The sequence below is a fragment of the Arvicanthis niloticus genome, chromosome 17, assembly GCF_011762505.2.
Source record: "Arvicanthis niloticus isolate mArvNil1 chromosome 17, mArvNil1.pat.X, whole genome shotgun sequence".
NCBI classification, from domain to species: Eukaryota; Metazoa; Chordata; class Mammalia; order Rodentia; family Muridae; genus Arvicanthis; species Arvicanthis niloticus.
The window spans coordinates 17443067-17466412 of record NC_047674.1 but is presented as its reverse complement, the minus strand read 5'-3'; the positions used below and the strand labels follow the sequence as shown (position 1 = coordinate 17466412).

Sequence of the window (23346 nt, the reverse complement as noted above, 5' to 3'; positions counted from 1 at the left end):
GACAGAGGCACGCAGATTTCTGAGTTTAAGGCCAGCCTGGTCTACAGAGTGAGTTCCAGGACAGCCAGGGCTACACAGAGAAACCCTGTCTCGAAAAACTAAAAAAAAAAAAAAAAAAAAGCTGTTACTGTTACTGCACTAGACCTGGGCAGTGTCTATCCTCCAAACCATTCAAATCTACTTCTCTATCAATTACCCTGAGTTGTTACTCGCCATGTCCCATGTGGGCCACTCTTAACTCCAATTGGCCAACCCTCATGGCCACGTTTTCATGACTCACCTACCCCATGGCAACTTCTCCACTCTCCATCTTCTCTCTCTCCTTGTGGTTCTCCTCCAACCCCAAGCCTGGGAAACCCTTCCCCCCCAATCCCCACCTATCTCAGTTCTGCCCAGCTATAGGCTGTAGGCATCTTTACCAATCAGGGATAACTTAGGGGGTCAAGGTTACATGGAGACACTTGGGTCTACATGCAGATTCTCTTGTCTCTGGGGCAACCAGGCCTTGGGGACCAGTATTTAGCATTATAATACATGGCAAAAGACCAAACCATAGCAAAAGGCATTTTCTCAATTGAAGTTCCCTCCTCTCAGATGACTTTAATCTTGTGCCAAGTTAACTTAAAAATAGCCAGCACACTCCTGTAACTCAGTGGGAGTCAGGCAAACTCACAGTCACTTCCATCTGACTTCTGGTCTTTTCAGGTCCCAAACACTTACTCAGAGTCATCTTAATTCAGTATTTTCTTCCTTCCTTCCTTCCTTCCTTCCTTCCTTCCTTCCTTCCTTCCTTTCTTTCTTTCTTTCTTTCTTTTTTCTTTTTATCATCTTTGGGGAGAATAGTATTTTTTTTTTCCACCAATCTCTTTTACAGACTTGACTGTGTGATCATGATCAAACTTCTCAGCTCTCTGAGCTTCAGTTTATGCATCTGGAAAGTGGAAGCCAGCTGTGCTTAGCAGATGACTCCTGCCTTGGGCTTACAGCAGCAGCTAACTTTGCTTTTGGCCAAATACGTCTTACAATCCTCTTGCATGGACAAGGAAAGTAGTGTGACCTGAGAGCATTAAGTATCACAGCGTTCACACTGTTCACACTCCAATGACAAAATGTCCCAATTAGAAACAACTTAAGGGAAGTAAGGTTTATTTGGGGTCATGGTTGATAGGATATGGTCCATCATGGTGGGGAAGCAGGATAGTGGGAGCACAAGATGACTGGCTTGTCTTACTGTATCCATAGCCAGGAAGCTGAAAGAGATGAACACTAGTGTTCAGCTGGATTTTTCCTCTTTCATTTTATTTTATAGAGTCTAAACCCTGCCCCATGAGAAACAGTGCTACCTGCGTTCAGATGGTAACTCTCCTCAGTTAATCTTCTCTGGAAATTCCTTGACAGACATGTCAAGAAGTTTGTCTAGTAGGGGATTCTAAGTCCTGTTACTGTAGCAATGAAGATTAACTACAACTGTGGAGCCTTGAATTACTTTCTCTTGACATTTGACATTTGTAAATTCTAGCAACTCTATCTTCCCCACAGACTGTAATTCTATAATTAGAACTAAATGGAAATGGAAACAACTTCAACAACTTCTCCTTCTTCTTCTTCTTCTTCTTCTTCTTCTTCTTCTTCTTCTTCTTCTTCTTCTTCTTCTTCTTCTTCTTCTTCTTCCTCCTCCTCCTCCTCCTCCTCCTCCTCCTCCTCCTCCTTCTCCTTCTTCTTCTTCTTCTTCTTCCTCCTCCTCCTCCTTCTCCTCCTCCTTCTCCTTCTCCTTCTAATTCTTCTTCCTCCTCCTCCTCCTTCTCCTCCTCCTTCTCCTCCTTCTAATTCTTCTTCCTCCTCCTCCTCCTCCTCCTTCTCCTCTTCCTCCTCCTCCTCCTCCTTTTCCCCCTCCTTCTCCCCCTCCTCCTCCCCCCTCCTCCTCCTGCCCCTCCTCCTCCTCCTTGTAATTCTCCCTTGTGCCACAGTAGCCACCTCTCTCTACCTCACTCACACTAAATTTAAGCATTTACAATTTTTCTAATGTTACTTATTCTTACCCAGTTCTCCTTCATTTGTTACTTTTAAATTTGTATCTATTTCTCTGGCAGGGTCTCATTCTGTAACTAGCTATAAATTTTTTTACAACTTTCTACAAATGGTGCTTTTGGCCTGGGAATAAGCATTCAAACCACGAATGGGAACATTGTAAATTTAAACTGTAGCAACCCTCTGATAGCATTAGGCCTCTTAAATCCTCTGCCTTTGACCATTTTTTTACTGGAGATGGTAGCCACTGAAACTGATGGCTGGGGCTGGGGGGTCTTCCTAAGAGCTTGGTGGCAGTCCTTTCTGCTCATAACTCTCAGCTTTGGTTTTCAAATTGTCAATTTGGGAGCCCTGACATGGGGCAAGCCAGCAGAAATAGGACTGTGCCCAGAGAAATGAGTGCTAGCCCGCTGCCCCTACCTTCATCTCCATTGGGAAAAAAGATTTGAGGTCCCCTCACAGGCTTCTCCAAAGCCCCACCCAAACTACTTTCTGAGTCCAACAACTTTGAATCTTCCAGATTGTCTCTGGCCACCTTGTTCACACTAGCTTGCAACTCCCTATGTCCGCCTCCTCTGCTCACTCTGGACCAGGTAGGTATCCTCAGACTCCCACCTAGTCCTTCCCACCCGTTTCTTCATCTCAGAACATCCTTCCATGTACTGTTCTTTTGATAAAGTCACTGACCACCTGGGTGGCTTGCTAAAGCTCTCTGAGATTCTCTTCCTCATATGTCACATAGAAAGGTCCTTCCTGCCTGTGACAGACCCACTGTGAGCAGGTAGCAAGTCCAGAACATCTGGCCATCCTGTTTTCCATGGGAGACATTCTATGCTTCCTCCCTCCCTCCTTCCTCCTCCCTTGCTAACTGGATGTGAACTCTCTGAAGAGTATGGTTTTTAGCTACAAAGGGCCTGGAGCCTGGGAGTTGGGGGTCCAGGAGAACCCTCAAAGGATGCTCTCTTTACCTGTTGTGTGTCTTGTGCCACCAAGAGCTTAGAGTCCATCCCAGTAGCTAGGGATGAGTTAGTCACTGTTCCAAAGTGAGAGAAGATAAAGAGAGACTTTCCTCTAAACCTGCTGCTTTGCCCTCCATCCACATGTATGCCAATCATAGCTCAGTGACCTGAGTCCTATAAACCCACAAAACCAACCATCTCTATGAGATACAGTGGCTCAGGTCCCCTGTAACCTGACTGCCGGTATGGCCTTATACTCAAAAGCTCCCTGGAAGAATTCTGAGATGCCCTGAGAAATAACCATGCATCCCACCCCTCATTGGCCGTGTGGGTCTCCCATGGACAAGACCACTTTTATCACCCTACTGAACCAGGAGGACACCAAAGTCCTCTTTCTCTTAGCTCAAGGCTCCATGCCAGGTGCCAAAGCCACCTGCTTACCAGTTTGCCAGATTCTTCATGGAGACAGAGGACACCTTCCACCTTCCTGCCAGCATAAGGGGCCCTTGCCATCAGTCTTCAGCTGTCACTCATTTGTGACAAACCAAACCTCTAGGTCCTGGGAAAGAAGAGACTAGAGTCCACATCAACTCACATTCTTCTGCCTGTTTTCATCCAGCCAGCCTCTGTCCCACTCATAAGCAAGATCTACCTTGATTCTGGATGGTGGGACTTTGGCAGGAGCCCAACCCTACCATGCCCAGCTTCCCATGCCACCTCGATTCTCCAGCCCCAGCCCCAAGACCTGTGCCACTAAAGGGGGCACTGTCCTCCCCAGGCAACCCTGAGAGAACTGCAGGTGAGACAGCAGCCTGCACTCCGAGAAGCTTGCCTGGGGCTGTCACCACCCCCTCATCTCCATCCACTCACACAGAACTCCTGGACACTCTGTGGTTGTGTTTATGTTTTCAGTGTATCTGAATTATTACATATTACAGCTGTCTGAGCACAGCAGATGAACCAAGACAGCTGCAGGTTTTATAAAGAAACCTCCAAAAGTCTGTAAACCTGGAATGGTTTTATATGATCTTTTTTGTTGTTCTTGTTCTTGTTTTGTTTTGTTTTGTTTTGTTTTGTTTTGTTTTTCAAGACAGGGTTTCTCTGTCCTGGAACTCACTCTCTAGACCAGGCTGGCCTCGAACTCAGAAATCCGCCTGCCTCTGCCTCCCAAGTGCTGGGATTAAAGGCGTGTGCCATCATGGCCCAGGTAATACACTTTTAGAGAAGATCTCTTTGAAAATCTTTCTCTCCATATACACATGTTATGTGCATGCGTGCCCATGCCTGCACATTTATGTGGGAAAGAAATGATCTACGTTACATAAACTGATTCTAAGAATGCTTTTTATAACCATGTTGAGATAAAAAAAAATTTTTTTTTGCATGTAACCAACTATGATATAGGCCATTTCCATCCTGGTCATCTTTTTTTTTTTTTTTAATTAAATAAATAACTTATTTTGAAAGTAAATTGACTTAGGAAATTTTAAAGAATAGTGCAAAGGATTGTATTTTTCTTTCTCAGTTTTCCCACTGAGCGTTTTGACGGGTAATATGCTGATCACTCTGTCTCTTTTGCATTGCTGTTTTTTCTGAATTATTGGAGAGGAACGTCGGACAGTGCCCCATGACCTCTCTCTCCTTCAGAGCCACATTCAGCCATCAAAATCAGGACATTAACACAGACCTGCCATCCAATCCCATAGCTCCATTCAAGTGCCCCCAGCAGTCTTAGCAGCAATATAAAATATCCTATTTGTGTATCTATGTGAACCATAATTTATACACATAAAATAATTTTCCTCCTGGACCAGTGTTCAATCTAAAGCTGGGTGTACTGTATTGTCCCTTGCTTTGTGATATTGACTATTTTTTTGAGAACTAGCTACTAATTTTGTAGGCTGCCTCTTGATTTGAGTTCTTCAGGGCTTTCCTCATGGCTGGGTCCAGTCCTGCATTTCCATTTCCAGAACTTCTTGTGGTGCTGAGCTCAACACTTCTGCTCAAGGAGACGCACCAGATGCTCTGCCCGGTTGTTAGAGTACACTCTGAGTGTGGGGTTAAGATAACATCTGAAGGGTTTTCTCTTTGCAAAATTACTATAGATGTTTGTTATTTGGGGTCTTAACATTCTCCTCCCCCTTTGTCCGTCCCTCCCTCTCCCCTTCCTCCTTCCCTCCCTCCCTCTGCTTAGGATTGAAACAAGAGTCTCACACTATTATGTACTTGGCCACGGATCTATATTCACAGCCTCAGGAATTCAGGGTCATCTCTGGCATCATAGTAAGTTCAAGGCCAGCTTAGACCACACAAGTCCCTGTCTAAAATAATAATAAAAAAAAATGACTGAAGTCAGGCATAGCAACACAGCTTGAAATCCCAACACTCAGAAGCAGAGGCAAGAGGACTAGGAGTTTGAGTCCAGCTTCGGCTACATAATAACACAAAATAAACAAACAAAAGACTGATGACTAGGCTGATAACTATATATAACTCGGAGGTCAACTGCTTGCCTAGCATACCCAAGGCTCTGAATTTGATCCCTAACAATGTAAATAAAATAAAATTAGAAAATCATATACACACACACACAAACCCCTGTTTTTGTGGAAATAGTCTGAGACTATCTAAATATCTGATCTCTCAAACTCTCACCCACCTTGTTTTAGCATCTCCTGGTGAAGCTCATCTGAATCAGTTGTTACCATGATGGCTGCCAAATGCTGACTACCTCTTCTGTCATTGGTCCCACAGTTATTAACTGAGAGTATACTGTGGGGAAAGCGTCCCTTCTGATTTATTTATATAAGGATAAAGTTGTGAATTCTCATTTTGTGCAGTGGATTGTAGCTATCTTCATTATTTCATTTTGATGTTCAGATTGTGCTAGCTGGTCCTCCCAGTATATTTCCACTTGGTTCCTGGCTCCATTTGACAAGCTGTCTTCACATTCGAAGCATGGCTTTACTCCCTAGAACACTCCCCAGTGGTTCTCAACCTTCCTAGTGCTGTGACCCTTTAATACAGTTCTTCATGTTGTGGTGACTTCCAACCATAAAATTATTTTCATTGCGACTTCATTAACTGTAATTTTGCTACTGTTATACATCAGATGGTAAATATTCTTGGAGATAGAGGTTTGCCAGAGGGGTCACAACCCACAGGTTGAGAACCGCTGCTCCAGAGCCGTCTATATTACATGTTTATATAACATGCCTTCGCGGCCCCAGATTGTAGGTTATTAGCTGAACTAAAGGCCCTCTGGGTTTTTGTAATGGGGAAAGGTGCTCAGCACCCAAGATGTGAACAGTGAGCATGCTCATGGCTATTCATATGCTATCACTTCTAGGCCTTCTCAGCAGACAGAACCAAGAAGTGTGTGTGTGTGTGTGTGTGTGTGTGTGTGTGTGTGTGTGTACACAATTCACACTGCTACTTCCCATTCAAATCTAAAATGGCAGAATTGCTTGCTCTGCTGCTCCTTCCCTAGCCTGGCTTGCATGCTTCTTGTTTCCTAGCAGGTATGGAACCAGTGCCCTGCTCAGCTGTCCCTTTGGCCTCGTCATCTTCAGTGGCTTCTCGGGATCTGGATACTTCCTTATCTCAGTCTCCACTGTGCCGTCAGCCCCACTGTCTCTGTATCTGACTGCATCTTTACCAGCTCCATGACTCCAGAAGTTGGCTCTAGCTACTTAAAGGCGACAAAACAATGAAACTGTTGATAACAAGAGGAAGGGGAGCTGGGCCTGGTGGGTCATGCCTATAATCCCCATACTTGGGAAGGCTGAGGCAGGAGAATCTCAAGTTCCTCACTAGCCTGAGCTATATAGTGAATGTGAGTCCAGCCTGGGCTCCAGAGCAAAATCCTATCTCAGAAAGAGAAGGAGGGAGATGAACTGTCTTCTATGGGGATATGAAACCATTATCAGCCTTATAACTGAGGACAGATTTCTGAGTCTAAAGCAGACCCCCAAACTATTCCCAGCCAACCTCCCCCTTTCCGAAGGCTTCAGGGTCTTTCTAGCTGGCCATGCCTCCTCAGTGTCTTAGTGTTCTTCCCTGCCCCTCTCCCCATCTTCCACCCTACGTCCCTAATTCAGGTACAGCATCTACTCTTGCTCTATACTGTTACCAGAGTGATGTCATCCTGACCAGTGGTGGTGGTTTGCACCTGTAATCTCCACACTCGGATGATGAGTTTGAGTCAAGCCTGGGCTATAGTGTAAGAACTTGGATCAATCAATAAATAAAAATTAAAATATCAATCCATTTATACTACATGAATACACACACCAGCTCTTAAATGCTCCCAAAAGCTTCAAAACCCTGTTTAAAAAAATAATAATAATAAATGCTACAGAACTCTAGAGGCCCCAGAAATCATGTGTCCTCCCCTTCACCGACATGGGGTCTGTTTGACAGAGGTAGAATCGGTGACTAAACATTGAGAAGAACGCAGAAGGGGAGGTAGAAGAAACCTCCTGATGGTTACAGAGATAGGAGAGGACAGAGGGCCCTGTGAAGAGAGACTCGGGAGAAGCTGGGTCCTAGCCCCACTGATAACCATATAAGAAGATGGCAGACCTTCGTATCCAGAACACAAAGGCCTGGTCAGCCCAGCCGAACTCCAAGCTGCCCTGACCCTCCCTCCAGCAGCCAGCACAGCACTCAGATCTTCTGTGTAAGTTGTATCTGTGGGGCGCCTCCAAGGCTGGACTGAATCTAACCCATGCCTGATCCCATCACCTCTTTTCAACTTCGGCAGACCCAGGGTCCTCACTAAGGAGCAGAAATGGTAAACGTGACCACTGGCACCCCTCTGCACAGCAGACAAACGTGTTTTCACCCCACTGCCTAAGCCCTGTCTTCTGGCTTTCTCCTTGGCCCTGAAATGAGTGCTTTGATTTAATGGGATAGTGACCAGAGCTCTTTGCTTTGGGTTCTCCACTACCCATTTCCCACCATCTATAAAATTGCCATGGTAACTGGATAGGTTAGCCTCAGAATGGCTAAGTAGCTGAGGATCACCTTGAATTCCTGATCCTGTCACTGCCTCCCAAGTGCTGGCATTGCAGGCCTGCAGTCCGACTCTGGATAGGCTTTTCAGCCTAAAATGAAGGCTGCCCCAACCTTCAGGAGTAACTACCCAGAGCCCCACACTTCTGGCTCAGCATCTGGCAGACTTCCTCCCCTGTGCCCAGTCTATTTCAGTTCTGCATTTAGAGATGGCAGACAGTGCTGACATTAAAACTATCCCCTGGGAAGTTTCAGCCTGTCTAGGGCCCTGACCTCCCTGGCCTGCTCTCCCTCCCCCAGGAGGGTGTTTTCAGTCATCCCCCAGGACTGAATCTGAAAAAGCAGCCAGTAGTCTGAACACCAGCTGACCTTCAGCTGACCTTTGTCTCAAAGGCACTAGTAACCTCCTCTTCCTGAAACCCCTGCCTCCAGCCCAAGGGGTAGCCCTTCCTACCCAAAACCTTTGTGCATGGCTTTGTACCTTCCAGGATATGGCTCTCTGGTAGATGCAGATGCCAAGAGATAGGAGAACATCACCCAGAACCCCCTCTGACTGGCGATCTGAATTCTTGCTTAGGCTGCGAGGCTAAGCACTGCAAGAAATATAAATAAAAGTTTAAAATATGTTTCTGGGTTCCCTGAGGGAAAAGCCCGACTGCATAGGGGTTGATGTCAAAAGTATCCCCTCTCCAGGAAAAAGACATCAGGATAGGTATGGCCCTCATGCCTCACTGGACAACGACAGGAGGAGTGAAGCCATTACAAGGTCCCCTTTAATTACTGGAGGTCAGGCCTCTATCCCCGCCTTAGCAAGATTAAAATCGCTGTGGCCCTTCTATACTTTGAGAAGGGAGGAGATGTCGGGGCAGCCCTGTTTATACACTGAAGGCCTAAAATCAGCCATAAGCCTAAAATCAGCAATAGGCCTGACATACATGCCTGCTAAACCAAAGTCTTGGGTCTCTGTGGAAAAACACTGAAACAGATGGCTATAAGCTATTGTAAACAGGCAGCTTTTGTGGAAATTTACCAGCCTGAGTAGTCATAGACCTTGTAAATAGGCAGCCTTGGCGGATAGTACCAACTTAAATAAGGACAAGTGAATCATAGGCAGAGTCATAGTGACCTGTCCCCTGAACCTTCACCCAACTGATACCCTGTTCTGAAAGATATCTGTACTCCCCCTGAACACCTATGCTCCTGTGTCATCCCCTTCCCCACATCCTGCATTTTCGTGTTTATAACACCTGTGTTAAAAAGTAAAAATTATGATTTGATAATTAAAAAAAAAAGAAACACACACACACACAAAGAATAGGAGATCAAGAATTTTCCCTATAAGGTCTAGCTGGGCAGTCCACTTTCCTCTGCTTCCCTCCACCTCTTCCAATGACAGGGTCTGTTTTATGGAGCAGGTGTATCTCAGAGCAGTGGTGGGCCTGTGGTTATGTGCCGCACCAGTTTCCTCTGGAAAATGACTTGGGTTGTAAGACTGAGTTTCTCAAGGCTCTTAAATGAATGTGGGGGTAGGGGTGGGGGGGAGTAGACACTAGAGTTAGACCCCAAGGCAGAGTGAGCTGTGTATTCAAAGCTAGGCTCCTTGGGTTGTTGTCTTACAAAGGCCTTATAAAAAATGCTGCTTCTAGACACTCTGTATAGATATATTAACTAATCAGGAACAAGGGAATAGACTACGTTTCCTTTCACAAACAGAACTAATCTTTACCCTGTTTTCTTGTATGTGACTTTTGATTCTGAACATAATAAATTCATGTCCAGTCTGTTGATTAAGCAAATACCAGGGAGAGGTCTATCTGCCTCAAGCCTGGGATATTCCAGTTACAAGCATTATTTAAAGGAGGAAGAGCCTAAGGCTGAGGGTGGAGGACAGTGGAAGGGCTTTGGCCACTCAGCACATGCCACGCCCACTCAGCACATGCCACGCCCAACACCCTGATAAAGATGCTTTTACTGGATGTGCTCATTTTTTTTTTTAAACTGCCTGCCACATGCTCTAGTTGATCTGTTAAAGAGAGAAGGGATTCAACCCTACCAAGTAGAAGAAGAGAGTCGCCGTGGAGCAGGAATCTCACGGTTCATGGGTATCATGGGGAACCATTCCTGAGGGGCACAGTGAGGGTACATCAATAAACAGCTCAGAAGTGTGTTGGAGGCACACAGCTAACTGGAGACCTGTGGGGTTCCTTCTCTATTTCAAAATGACTTGGTGCATCTTTTAAGGAAGGCCATAGCTGCAGAATGGGGAACAAAAGCTGGCAGCCTGGACGCTAAGAATCCAGAGCCACACCCCTCTGCTGCCAGGAAACCATGATCAAGGCCTTCTTGATCTGAGCCCCATGTTCCATGTGACACACAGGTGCTGCTCGGCCATCATGAATGAGCATGCTGAGAATTTTCTCTTTGCCCTCTGGTCTATTCATTCCCCTAGGTTCTCATTGGGTTTAGCCAGTGGGAGCCAGCCAGGAGGTAAGATGGTGAGAAGAAGATAATGAAGAATCAGAGTGTGTGTGTGTGTGTGTGTGTGTGTGTGTGTGTGTGTGGTGGGGGATCTATGGCCCTGGGATTCCCCGATCCACAGGGGCCTCCACTCCTGCTGGGTGCTCTCTCTGGGTTCCAACACTATCCTTCTCCTGGGGAGTTCCAGGGGTAGGGGTAAAATGTTCCTCTCCGCTGTTAGCTCTAGAACTCCACCCCTCTACCTAACACGCTCTCCCCAAACTTTAGTTTTATATGGCCATCTGCTTCATGCTAAGACTCTGACTAATACCTATGACACCTCTCTTGACCACAATTTACGTTTTAAAATAGTTGAAAAAGCACCACCTTTGGGATTGTTAGAAGGAAAGGGATACACCAAGCCCCACCTCTTACTGTTTCTCTCTCCAACCCCAAGCACACAGGAGGTATCTAACCTAGTTTTATTTCCTGTTGCAGTAATAACAAAAAGCAACTTAGGGGGAAAGACAAGGTTTATTTTTGCTCACAATTCCACATTACAGCCCTTTGTAATGGGGAAGTGAAAGTGGTAACCAGGCAGCAGTGGTGTGTGCCTCTGGTCCTAGTGCTCAAAGGGAGAGAGAGGCAGAGGCAGGTGGATCTCTGAGTTCAAAGTTAGCATGGTCTACAGAGTGAGTTCCAGGACAGCCAGGGCTACACAGAGAAACCCTATCTCGAAAAACAAATAAGAGAGAGAGAGAGAGAGAGAGAGAGAGAGAGAGAGAGAGAGAGAGAGAGAGAGAAGCAAGAATGTAAACAGCTAGCCATATCCACAATCAAGAGCAGAGAGAAATTAATGCTTGTATACATGTTGCGCTTAGGGTCTCCAATCACTCTTACACAGTGTAGAACCCAAAACTAGAGGATGGTGCCGCCCACAGTGGGCTGGGTCTTCCCAATCTACTAAATTAAGACAAGACTCTTCTCCTGTTCCCTGCCTGCCCCCTCTCCCCCACCACACACACATATGCCACAGGCCAACCTGATCCAGACAATTCTTCATTGGGGTTCTCTTCCTAGGTAATTCCAGATTGTGTCAAGTTCACAAAACTGCAAACTCTTGCCTGTCATTCTGTCTGGTTCCAGTGTGGTAACCCCACAGAGTCAGCAGTTGCCAGGCACCCCAGACTTAGATGTCGTATGTAGACCCAACTCCTATAGGGAAGGGGGGCCTCTTAGGCAGGTGGATGTGTGAAATATTGGATGTAGAAGGGGACCTCTGGGCTCATTACTTAAAGACATTGTTCCTCCTGGCTCACAGTCAGTACACTGCCACCTAGAAGGTCCTTCTCACGTGTTGGTTTAGGCTTAGTGGGGCTTATTGGCTACACGGAGCCAGCCATTCACTAGCCACTCTGCCTGGACACAGAACCTTTTAAGCCTTTTAACATATGAAGACAGCATTTTGTACTGTGTCTCCAAGATTCCCCTTTCTCTGGCCTGTTGGCACCCATATCCTCACCATCTCCTCAGCCTCTGTCTGCTGCTTGTAAAGACAGGCTGCTTCCTGCTGGCCCACGTGGCATAACAATTGAAATTTACCTCATGGGAATTTGCTTCCCTTAGGAGGGCCCCTGTCCTCTTTCTGGGTACTAGAAGTTAGGAAGCACTCAGAGCTGTCCCTGAGCCCCGGCTCCTGGGTAGTGAGTCTATATTATAGTGTGGCCATATGGGCTTTGCAAAGACATTTCTCTGTCGAGTGGACCCAGGCATCCACCTGGCATCTCTGCCTCCCGTCTCATCCCTATCTCTTTAGTTGGCCTTGCATGTGTGTATATTCACTGCACACATATATAAATAAATAGACTTGTTGCTGTAATGGAATGCCACAAGCATGTTGGATGCTTAGGAGCTATGTGTGGGCTTCTATCTAGTGAGAGCCTTCTATCACAGCATGGCATAGGGTATCCTATGGCCAGACAGCAAGTGTGGGCTGAGACTGCTTTTCCTCTGCAACAAGAGCCACTGACACCATCACAGCCTCTCACGTTACAACGGCTTTACCTCCAAATACCATTTACATGTGAATACAGGGGTTGCCTTTCTAATAAGTGGGAAGACAATCCAAACTGTCCCACACTTGGGGAGTCGGTGCCTACGGAAGGCAGAGGAAAGCCTCGGTTCTTAGTAGTGCCATTCTGAACTGGCTCATGTGCATGCATCCACCCAGAGGTGCCTGCTTCACTATCTTTGAAGTTTGAACTCAACCCTACACTCCATATCTTCCTGGAAGTCTGACCCACCTAGGCCGTCAGCCACCCTGGCCTGCCAGGCCCTGCTCCCTGGCCTCCATGACTGTGCAAGCACAAGCCTGGGGCCAGAGAGGCATGGTTGGCTAACAGCTCTCACAGCCTTCACAGCTGCCTCCAGCTCCTGCCTCCTCCCTGTGGGATCCCTTTAGCTTCTCCATTCCTCTACTTGCTTAATACACAGCCTATTCATCTACCATTGTTTACTGTCCCCCACTCACCCCCCCACACCCGCCACCGCCACATGTCTACAATTCAATAGTGCAGCATAGGTCCAGTTTCTGGGTTTGGTTCGGGCTTTTTTCCCTGCTGTATAGAATAATGTGCACTGCAGCTTGCGTGCCTCCTAAACCCCACATCGCATCAGCTTTCTCTCATGTAGTCCTTAGGCACTCTCCACTCCCTGCTGAGACTCCTTTCTCAGATTCACTCATGAATCAGCCCACCTCCAACTTCTTTGATACTTTCATTCTCTTTCTGAATGCCCAGTGGTGTGTCATCTATTACCCAGAACCCCCCTGACAAGACAACACACACTTATGGCTGCTTTACCTGAAATGAGTTCACAGGTCTTACATCTCATCAATCATTCTTGTTATTCCATTCTTGTTCGCATTTGAACCACTGAAAGAATATTTTGTGAATCTTGGCAGGGGCTGCCACTCAGGTGGTTAACAGTGCTTATAAGAGATTGAGCAGCATGGGGGCTTTGAGGAGACAAGGAAGTTTATTGAAAAGAATAAACAGATGGGTTTGCTAAGCTCTCTATAAATTTACTAAGAGAGCCTAAGTTATCCAGTATGAGCACACACACACACACACACACGCATACAGATTTTTGTGTGCAAAGCACATGAGCGTACAAGTACACACGGAGAGAGGAAAGCATGCAGAGGGAGACCTGGAACCATGTGGACCGCCTGAGTCCACAGAGAGTGTTCTCACACAAGGCCGCGTGACCCTACTACAGTCTTAGGGAAACAGTGATGAATGCTGGTGCCAGTTTGCTTTCTCCTTTTTACTCAGTCCTGGACCTCAGCCCGTGGGATGATGTCACCTACATTTAGGATGGGTTTTCCTACCTCAGTAAGCCTAACCTAGATCTGCCTAAAGACTTGTGTCCATGGTGAGTCTTAATCCCATCAAGTTGGCAAGATACCTGATTCTGTTCCATTCACCTGAGATGCTGAAGCCACCAGGTCAAACCTCCCAGTTCAGGCTGTCAAACCATCAGCAATAGGAATCTAATGTTGAGGTCATTGATTCAACCATCTGCTCGCCCTCCCATGAGGACTTTCCAACCCAAACCCATCTTCCTATTGGCCTGGTTTACCACAAGCAATAGGTTTCTTTCAGTAAGAAGACAGCTAGCTGGCCCTAAAGAAATGGTTTAGCTTCTGATCTCTAAACCTGAAGATGGACACAAGTCATTGTTAAAATGACAGGGACAACTGGGCGTGTTATCTCATGCCTGAATCCCAACACTTACATAGCTGAGACAGAAGAGTTCCATGAGTTTGAGGCCAACCTGAGCCACTATGTAAAACATTGTCTTAAAATTAAAATAAGTTAAATAATAATAAGACAAGAGTAAACTATGGGCAGGCACTTGGCCCAGGTAGAGGGATTCTGACCCCACGAAGCCACAGAAGACTCACTATAGAGAGTGTGTATCTCATTACCTGCAGCACCTTGGTCTCTGGCTCTGGTCTGGCTGCCTGTAGGGATAGCTGTCTTAGCAAGGGTATACCTAGACGGATGAAGGAACATCATGGTGGGGGCCGGGCTGGCAGTTCAGGGAAGACCTTGAATTTCCTGTTGGAGTTGGCTCTTCCTCCAACATACAAAAGAGTCCTGGTCCCAGAGTGTTGTAAGAGTAGAGCAGAGTCACCTTCATCATCAACAGCAGAGGCACAAACTGGTGAAGATTCCTGTGTTACTTGAACCACTTTCTGACTTTTGATTGAAAAAACAAACAAGCAAACATAATTAAGGGCTGGATAAGAGGTCCAAGTGGTTAAGAGCCTTAGCTGCTCTTGCAGAGGATTCTGACTTCAGTTCCCAGCACCCACATGGTGGCTCACAATGATCTTTAACGCCAGTCCAAAGGATCTGATTCCCTCTTGTGGCCTCCATGGGGCACTGCAATCACATGGTACAAAACAATTTTTTACTCTTAAAAAAAGTGACTAACTCTAAGCGTGTTAGTGCACACCTTAAATCCCAGGACTCAAGAAGCAGGAACAGAAAAATCTCTGTGGGTTCCAGGTTAGTCAGGGCTTCATAGTGAGACCCATTCAAAAAACAAACAAGAATTAGAATTTAAACAATGGAAAGCCAGGCAGTGGTGGCACACGCCCTTAATCCCAGCACTTGGGAGGCAGAGGCAGGAGGATTTCTGAGTTTGAGGCCAGCCTGGTCTACAGAATGAGTTCCAGGATAGTCAGGACTACACAGAGAAACCCTGTCTTGAAAACAACAACAACAAAAAAAAAAACAAAAAACAAACAAACAAAAAAAAAACAAATGGAAAAAAAACTACAAGAATGAGTTTTTCTATGTTTAAAAACAATAGTCAAGTGTAGTGGCACAAGCTTGTAATTTTTAAGCCCTTGAGAATCTGATGCAGGAGGATGGTTGCAAGCTTGAGGCCACCTTGGGTCACACAGCCAGACCCCATTTCAAAAAGCCTTAAATAAAATAAACCAAGCCATGTGTGGTAGCATGTGTTCTTAACCCCAGTTACTCTGGGGGTTGAGCTGGGAGGATGATTTATTCAAGCTCAGTCTGGATAGTTTAGAGCAAACCTGCTTCAAAATAAGGTTAAAAATGACAGCCTCTTGGTGCCTGCTGACACACATCTGTAATCCCAGCACCCGGGAGGCAGAGACAGGAGATGTATGATGTTTGCCGAGCTTGTGTAAAGTCCTGGGGTCAATCTCTAGCACTGCAAAAATAAGTTATTAATAAACAAATAGTTTGGGCCTGGGCTGGCACTCACAGTAGGGCTGTGTGTGCTTTGCATGCGTGAGAGCATGTGTCTGAGCTCTAACTTGAATACCAAAAATAAAAAATAATTTTTAGAAATGGTCTTTGTGGGGGGGAGCAAAAATAGCTCTGTTCACCACACACACACACACCTAAACTTGTAAAAATAGAACTCTTGGGCCTTTGAGATTATAGGTGGTTTATTTTAAAAACTGACATTTTCTAATTTGGAGATAACAAAAAATATACTAATTTGTATAGTAAAGTACTTATAGAAATAATTCTTAACAGATGGAAAGAAAAAACAAACTACTCCTATTTGCACCTTTGCAAAGGACTCCTGGGAGCCACTGGCTACAGGATATGTGGGTGGAGAGAGAGCCCGAGGCTTTTTCTGGAATATGGTCACTCCCAGTGTCTTCAATCTCTGCTCAAGGTGGCCTTTGTGGTTGGGTGACATTCTAAAGTGTGTTCTGTCCGGGGCTTCTGTCCTCAGGCATCCGAAGGTGTCCCCATGAAGTTCTTCACAAAGCTGGACCAACTCATCGAGTTTTACAAGAAGGAAAACATGGGGCTGGTGACCCACCTGCAGTACCCTGTGCCTCTGGAGGAGGAAGACGCCATTGATGAGGCTGAAGAGGACACTGGTAGGAAGGGAAGGAGGGGACGACAAGGGTAGGGAGGTGGCAACAAGACTCTGTGGTCCAGACTCACAGGCGCTAATAGACCAGAAAACCTCTTTGGAGGTTGAACGATCCTTTCACAGGTATCTCGTACTAGGTATCTGCATTGAAATTCCTAATAGTAGCAAAATTATAGTTACAAAGTAGCAACAAAATAATTTTATGGTTGCGGTCACCACAACATGAGGACCATATTAAAGGGTTGCAGCATTAGGAAGGTTCAGAACCACTGGATTAAATGGTCTTGCTGGCACAGAAAAGATTGGCTGGGAACATAGCTGAAGTCAGGTGAGGACTAGAACTCCCACTCCTTGGCTTCTTGCCTTTGTGGCCTTGGGAGACTTGACTCTCTGAACCACAAGCTTCCCTTTAAATAGATTAGATAACAGTAGCACATACTAATCTCTCCCAACATCAGATCAGATGAGCATGTGAATGGAACGCCATTCACAGTACACAGCAAACACTCTAGAAACAACATTGCCGTCAGTTCCATCAGTATAATGAAAGCAGTGAAGAAGTTCCCTGCACATAAGTGAGAGAATGGGAAAGTGCTTCTTCATGTACCATCATTAGAGACAACCAAAATGGTCATGATGGCACATGCTACTGGGTATCCCAAAATTTAGGAGACTGAGGCAGGAAGACCATGAGTTTGAGCTAGCCTGGGCTCCATAGTGAGACACTACCATCTGTAAAGAGGCTTCTAAAATACATTGGAAAAAAATAAAGTTCCCAAGAGTTTGTGAAGGCCAGCACAGAGACAAGGAGCCAGTCATGGAGAGAGAGGCGTGAAGAGAGCCCTGCAGCGGAACACCCTTCTTTTCATCCCAAAGGTTCCTTGCCTGACAGAAACCCACAAGTTACCTCCTGATCCCCTCAAAAGGTCAGTGTGTTCCCAGCAGGTTCCCTGAGAAAGGCATTAGACCTGCAGCGTTGACATCCCAGGCCTGGCTCCTACCTGTCCCTGGTGAGAATATGCCAGGTGCATTAATTCGAGGCATCTGGTTGTACTGTGGCCTAGCTGTGGGTTACCTGGCCTGTGTTCCAACCTTCTACCTTCCTGGAAACCCTCCAAAGGGCATCCAGGAGAGCCACCTCACCATCCTGAAGGAGCAGCAGAGGCTGTGGTGAAGCACCTGTCCTAGATGACCATAGTCTTAAGCCTGCTTAGATGGGGACTGCCCTGTCTCTTCTGTCTGACCTCTGGAGATCAGCAACTGAGGTATAGCTGAGGCCAAAGCTTACCAGAAGACCACATGGCAGCCTTGACCTTGTCCTGTAGACCTGTCATTGACCACTTTCCCTTCCCTCAGGCCACCATGCTTTTCCTCAGCTTGCCCTGCCCTTGGCATGCCATTGGAAGCAAACCCCTAATGCTTCCTATAAGAGCTCCAGAGAGAATCCCAGTCTACTGACCTTGACTTCACCTCCCCAAACAAGGCTCCTGGACACCTGCAAGATCCAAAGCTGGGGCACACCCAGCACCTGGACCAAGGCATCTGATCTGTCTTGGGTCTTCTTGAGGGCCTGCAGTTCCAGGGCCCAAAATAGGTTCAGAGCTGTCTCCCACAACCAGAGAGAAAGGAACATGCAAATACACTGAGGGAGAAGACCTCTTGTTCCTGTCACCTGGGCAGTGCTATGGCTGGCCAGAGTGGCCATTAGGTGTCAGGGCAGGGCTTGGGCAGGAAGTCCTGAACCTAAATGTCCCAGTCACCTTGACTTTGTGCACATGAAGGATATTTGAAAGGGTGGGCAAGGGTCTCAATCTCCCTTGAGAATGAAGGGCAAGTTGTTCGTTTGATATTTTAGGTCTCAGAAGGCCCTTTGCTTTCTAAATTTGTTTCTGAGGATCTAGAAAAGGGAAAGAAAGCCTGGGGCTGGAAGAATGGAGAGAAGGAAGGCAGAAGTGTGTGTGTGTGTGTGTAAGAGAGAGAGAGAGAGAGAGAGAGAGAGAGAGAGAGAGAGAGAAAGAAAGAAAGAAAGAAAGAGATTCAGTGGGCTTGATTTCCTGCCCCTAGTCCCTGGGTATACTTTGTAGATTCTGAGAGCCAAGTCATCTCGCCAATCTGCGACTGATCTGTCCAAGGCCAGCAATCCTGAAGGTGTCCCTGTGCTTCTCAGGGCTAACTGACCCAAGGAGGTCTTTGCTGAGCAACACAGTAGGACAAGACCACAGCCAGTGGCTTCAGACCTAAGGATCATGAAAGCAGGGCTGCCTCAAAAGGCTCCCTGTCTAGTCAGCGTGAATATAGGGAAGAAGAATGGGAACAATGGGGCAGACTCAGACCTGAAACTGGGTAGTCTGGACCTCACAGGACTATGGTAGAAACGCAGAACAGGGCTGTATAGACAGTATCCTCACCGATGCCATCTGTTTCTACTGTTCTCCTAGTAGAAAGTGTCATGTCACCACCTGAGCTGCCTCCCAGAAACATTCCTGTGTCTGCTGGGCCCTGTGAAGCCAAGGACCTTCCTCTTGCAACAGAAAATCCCCGAGCTCCTGAGGTCACCCGGCTGAGTCTCTCCGAGACACTGTTTCAGCGTCTACAAAGCATGGATACCAGTGGGTGAGTTCTACCTGGAGGGTCCTCTGGGAAGCCAACCTGTGCCTAGGACCCAGCATCTAGCACCCAGGCATGCACAGGCTCCAACTGCAGGGAGCAGCAGGCCTTCTTATTCACAGTAGAGTTGGAAGCCAATGTCTGTATTTTTAGTCAGGACTATTTCCCTGCCCCCAAGTCATTTTGTCCTTAGCCCATTTCTCTCTCAAGGTCTTCACATTTTTCTTGTGAGATTTTATGATCTCCTTGGAGTGTTTTTTCTTTCTTTTTTTTTTTTACATTCATAACTTTTAGGTCTTTCTGCCCTGTAAGTGCAAGATTGCTTTTTTTGTGTGTAGAAGGTCACTGTCGTTCTGTGGTCAAATGGAACCTCCACACCCATGGTCGCCCATGTTCCTAAAGTGTTTCTCAGGGGGAATCACTCTATGAGGCTGCTCCTGCCTGTCACACTACATCCCACCATAGGCAGCTGCAAGAGGACCTCTCCATTCCACAGCCACACCTTAGTCTGAGAAACAGTAGCCCTGAACCCCAGGAGAACCAATGTGACTGTCTACTTGCTTGCTCGCTCCTCACACGGCTCCTCTGGGTGCCTCCAGGATGGCACCAGAAACTTACAGCTTCATTAACAGAGTGCACAGTGCTAAGTGACATTATTCATAGAAGAACTCAAATCAAGTGCTAGGAGAAAGGCTGGCTGCTAAGAGCTGGAGCCCAGGGAGTACATGGTTTCCAGAGATATGTGACAGGGGTGAGGGGATCAGGTAATACAGTCTGACTGAGAGGAGACAACCTGGGTCCCAAACCAGGCCAAATCATGGGCTGTGGGGACCACTACCTGATCTCATGTTTCTGGCCCTGATCACACATGGAAAAGTCAGGCATTTTGGTATGTGTCTGTCATTCCAACACTTGGGAAGTCAACTAGATGTGGTCTTATACCTATAGTGACAGCACTGAGAGAAGGCTTGAGACTGGAAGATCAAGAGTTCAAAGTCAGCCTGGGCTGCACAGGCATACCCTATCCCCTACTGCCAACCCCAGAGAAAATAAAATTGACTTTCCAATGGAGGCTTGAGATGACTCCAGCTCCTCTATACTGTAACTACCTTTGACTGAGAGTTTGGACTTGGCATGAGAGTCAGACCTATTTGTTATCTCTAGGCTAGATTGCCCTTCCAGCCCTCGGATTACAACTATACGAACTAAGAAGATAGAGAATTGACCCCTCAATGTCTTTCTGAGGCTGTCTCTTTAAGAAAACAAAAAGTCAGATGGAGGCGGCACACACCTTTGACCCCAGCACTCAGGTGGCAGAGGCAGGCAGATGTGTGTAAGTTTGAGGCCAGCCTGGTCTACAGAGTGAGTTCTAGGACAGCCAGGACTGTATAGAGAAACCCTGTCTCCAAACCAAACAAACAAAAAGAATAACCATTTCCCAGCCCTATCACCCCCTCCAACAGTGTCCGAAAGTGTTCATCTCAAGTGCCCTCTTCCTGGCTTTGACCTATTCCTCTGCCTCTGCAGTCCCACCTGAGGGACCTTCTTCACAGAGCACACAGATCTCTATGGGTACATGTCCCTACCAAAGATCACGACTCCTCAATGTGGCTGGTGCCGGGGAAGCAGACTTTCATTATTTCTTTGTTTCTCAGGCTCCCAGAGGAACACCTGAAAGCCATCCAGGATTATCTGAGCACTCAGCTCATCCTGGATTCTGACTTCCTGAAGACGGGCTCCAGCAACCTTCCTCACCTGAAGAAGCTGACTTCACTGCTTTGCAAGGAACTCCATGGGTAATGAAGGCCCCTGAGGGAGGGGTGGGGGAGCTTCATGGGTAATGGGGACCAGTGGATAATGGGACCCCCTACCCACCCAGGAGGATGGCCACAGCAAGAGAAGGTACTCTCTTAGAGTGACCTTGTGTCTCTTCTCTATCCAAATGTCTCTGCAGTACTCACAGTAATTGGACAGCGGGCGGACTCTGGAATGCTCCATGCTTGTTTGAAGCTCTTGTTCACATAGACTCTGAACTCTAACTGGGCTGGGAAAGTTGCTCATTTGTTTATTCTATTTTTGGGTTTTGGGGTGGAGCAGGGTGGATGCATGTATGCATTTATATATTATTATATATGATATTATATATATTTATATAGTATATATATTTATATATATTATATGCTATATAATTATATATATTATATATATTATATATATATATATATATAATTTATGTGTGTGCATGTGCACATGTGTGTAAGGAAGGGGGGACACTCATGTGCCATGGTGTGTGTGGGGACACACATGTGCCGTGGGAGGAATATATACATACGTTATGATGTGTTGGGGGGAACACGCATGTGCTGTGGTATGGGAGGATATGTGCTGTTGCTGTGTGTGTGTGTGTGTGTGTGTAGACACGCATGTGCTATGATATCTGTGTGTAGGACAAAGGACAGACAAACTCACACAGGTGCCTTCTTACCTGCTGAGCCATCTCAGCAGTCCCGAGACCTTCAGGCTATAGCCACTCTTCCTTGATGCTACAGCCCCCACGTCCAGCCAACACATAAAGGCCCTGGCAGGAAATAATTTAAAGTCACTTTGTGTGGGGGTGGTGACGGCTCAAGTTTTCCGGTAATGGCAATGTTTAAAGTGAGCCAACATCAACTCCCCAGTACTAAAGTTATTGAATGGCTGACCAATGAGTAAAACATGATTTTTAAAATTCTTTTGATTGTACATTTTGAACTACATTAATCTTAAAATAAACTACAAACACAAACACACTGTGGTTGGAGCTGGGCATAGTGGCACACGCCTTTAATTCTAGAACTTGGGAGACAGAGGCCAGCATATCTCTGTGACTTTGAGGCCAGCCTGGTCTATATAATGAGTTCTAGGACAGAGAGACCCTGTCTCACAAAGAAAACCCCATAATTATACTTTTATTGTACAGGCTGGATCTACAACATAAAGAATTGGCAAGGAGTGTGAAAAGTTACCCGGTGAAGTAACTGAAAGCCATCCGGAGTAACGAAGCAAACCCCTCACAAATGCAGAGAAACATTTCTCACGGGTGAGGCTTGCAGCCAGCCTGTGCTAATTCGTGTTCTGGTATGTTAGCACTTACAGTAGTTTCCAGTTCCCTGGTGCTCTACCAATCTTAGCTTGATTAATATTCAGGAAGAGTCTTCTGTCACCAGTAATCTAATTCACCATTCTATTTAAAGGCTCTTAAAGGCACAGGCAGTGCATTTGGTAAATGTGACAAACAATTTCCTTGACAAATCGACCAATTGTCAGATTGGCTTGCTAGTCATTTGTTTCAATGAACTGTTTTTCTCAACGGATGTTCTTGTACAGCCTGCTGGAAGCAGGGCTGCCATTTTTATAGGTCTCCACGGTATTTTTTGTTCTGTTGCTGCAAATCATTTATCATGGGGGCGGGGATACACACAAAGGGCCCTTTCTCTAAAAATGTACATGCATCATTTTGTGACAGCTAATAAGAAGGTATTATTTCTATCTGGACACAGGTCCTGACCTTTGTTGTGTCCTTGCTAAGCTTTGTCCAGACCCTTCCACAGCTCCCCACAACACCGAGTCCCCAGCACCTGCCTCACTCATCACTATGGGGACAGTACCCTCTCTGACGTGCCTGCTTCTCTGGCATATCATGGCAGTGTTAAAAGCTTCCATATCTCTATTTGCTGAACTTCAAGTTGTTCAAGAGACTAGAATGTTCTTCACCTCCCTGCACACTTCTCTTCGCTTTTCTGGATCAGGTGGTGACTAGGCCTGTAGAGGGAACAAGCTGTCTTCCGTTCCCCTGGCTTCCCTGCAGGTGCATTCCACATAAATCAAGTGTTAACAGTGCTTTGATTAACCAGGTGTGTTCACGAGTTCATCTGTTCACCTACCGTCCAGCAAACACTGACTGAGGGTCTCCTCTGCACCCTGTTCTGAGAACTAAGAGAAAGAGGAATCAACATAAAGAAAACTGTAATTTAGTGACTGATTAAACAAAAGAAGGCATGGGGCTGGAGAAATGACTCAGCAGTTAAGAACATTTGCTGATCTTGCAGAGGACCTGGGTTGGGTTCCTAGCACCCACAGGGACAGTTCCGGGGGATCCGGTGATCCGGTGTCCTCTTCTGACCTCCGTGGACACAAGTTTTACACATAGTACACATACACTCATATACATAAGATAGAAAATTTAAAAATATGTTTAAATAAAGGAATCATTTACATAGATAAAACAAATAGGCAAAAATATATATTTCTGCATTTTATTATTTTATGTTTTAATTTATTTTCATTTGTGTATATGTGT

At 46.2% G+C, this 23346-nt stretch overlaps 1 protein-coding gene across 2 annotated transcripts in view; it reads left to right on the top strand.

The window, feature by feature from the left end:
• Inpp5d (inositol polyphosphate-5-phosphatase D) overlaps positions 1-23346 on the top strand; it is a 99151-nt gene that overhangs the window by 32899 nt on the left and 42906 nt on the right. Inside the window, exons 3-5 of one of the 2 annotated variants that reach the window (XM_034522070.2) lie at positions 16254-16404; positions 18842-19013; positions 20663-20803. In XM_034522070.2, the coding sequence (XP_034377961.2) occupies positions 16254-16404; positions 18842-19013; positions 20663-20803 (464 nt within the window). Of the gene's footprint in view, positions 1-16253; positions 16405-18838; positions 19014-20662; positions 20804-23346 lie in introns of both variants that reach the window. The other variant, XM_076914854.1, reaches the window with a different exon arrangement.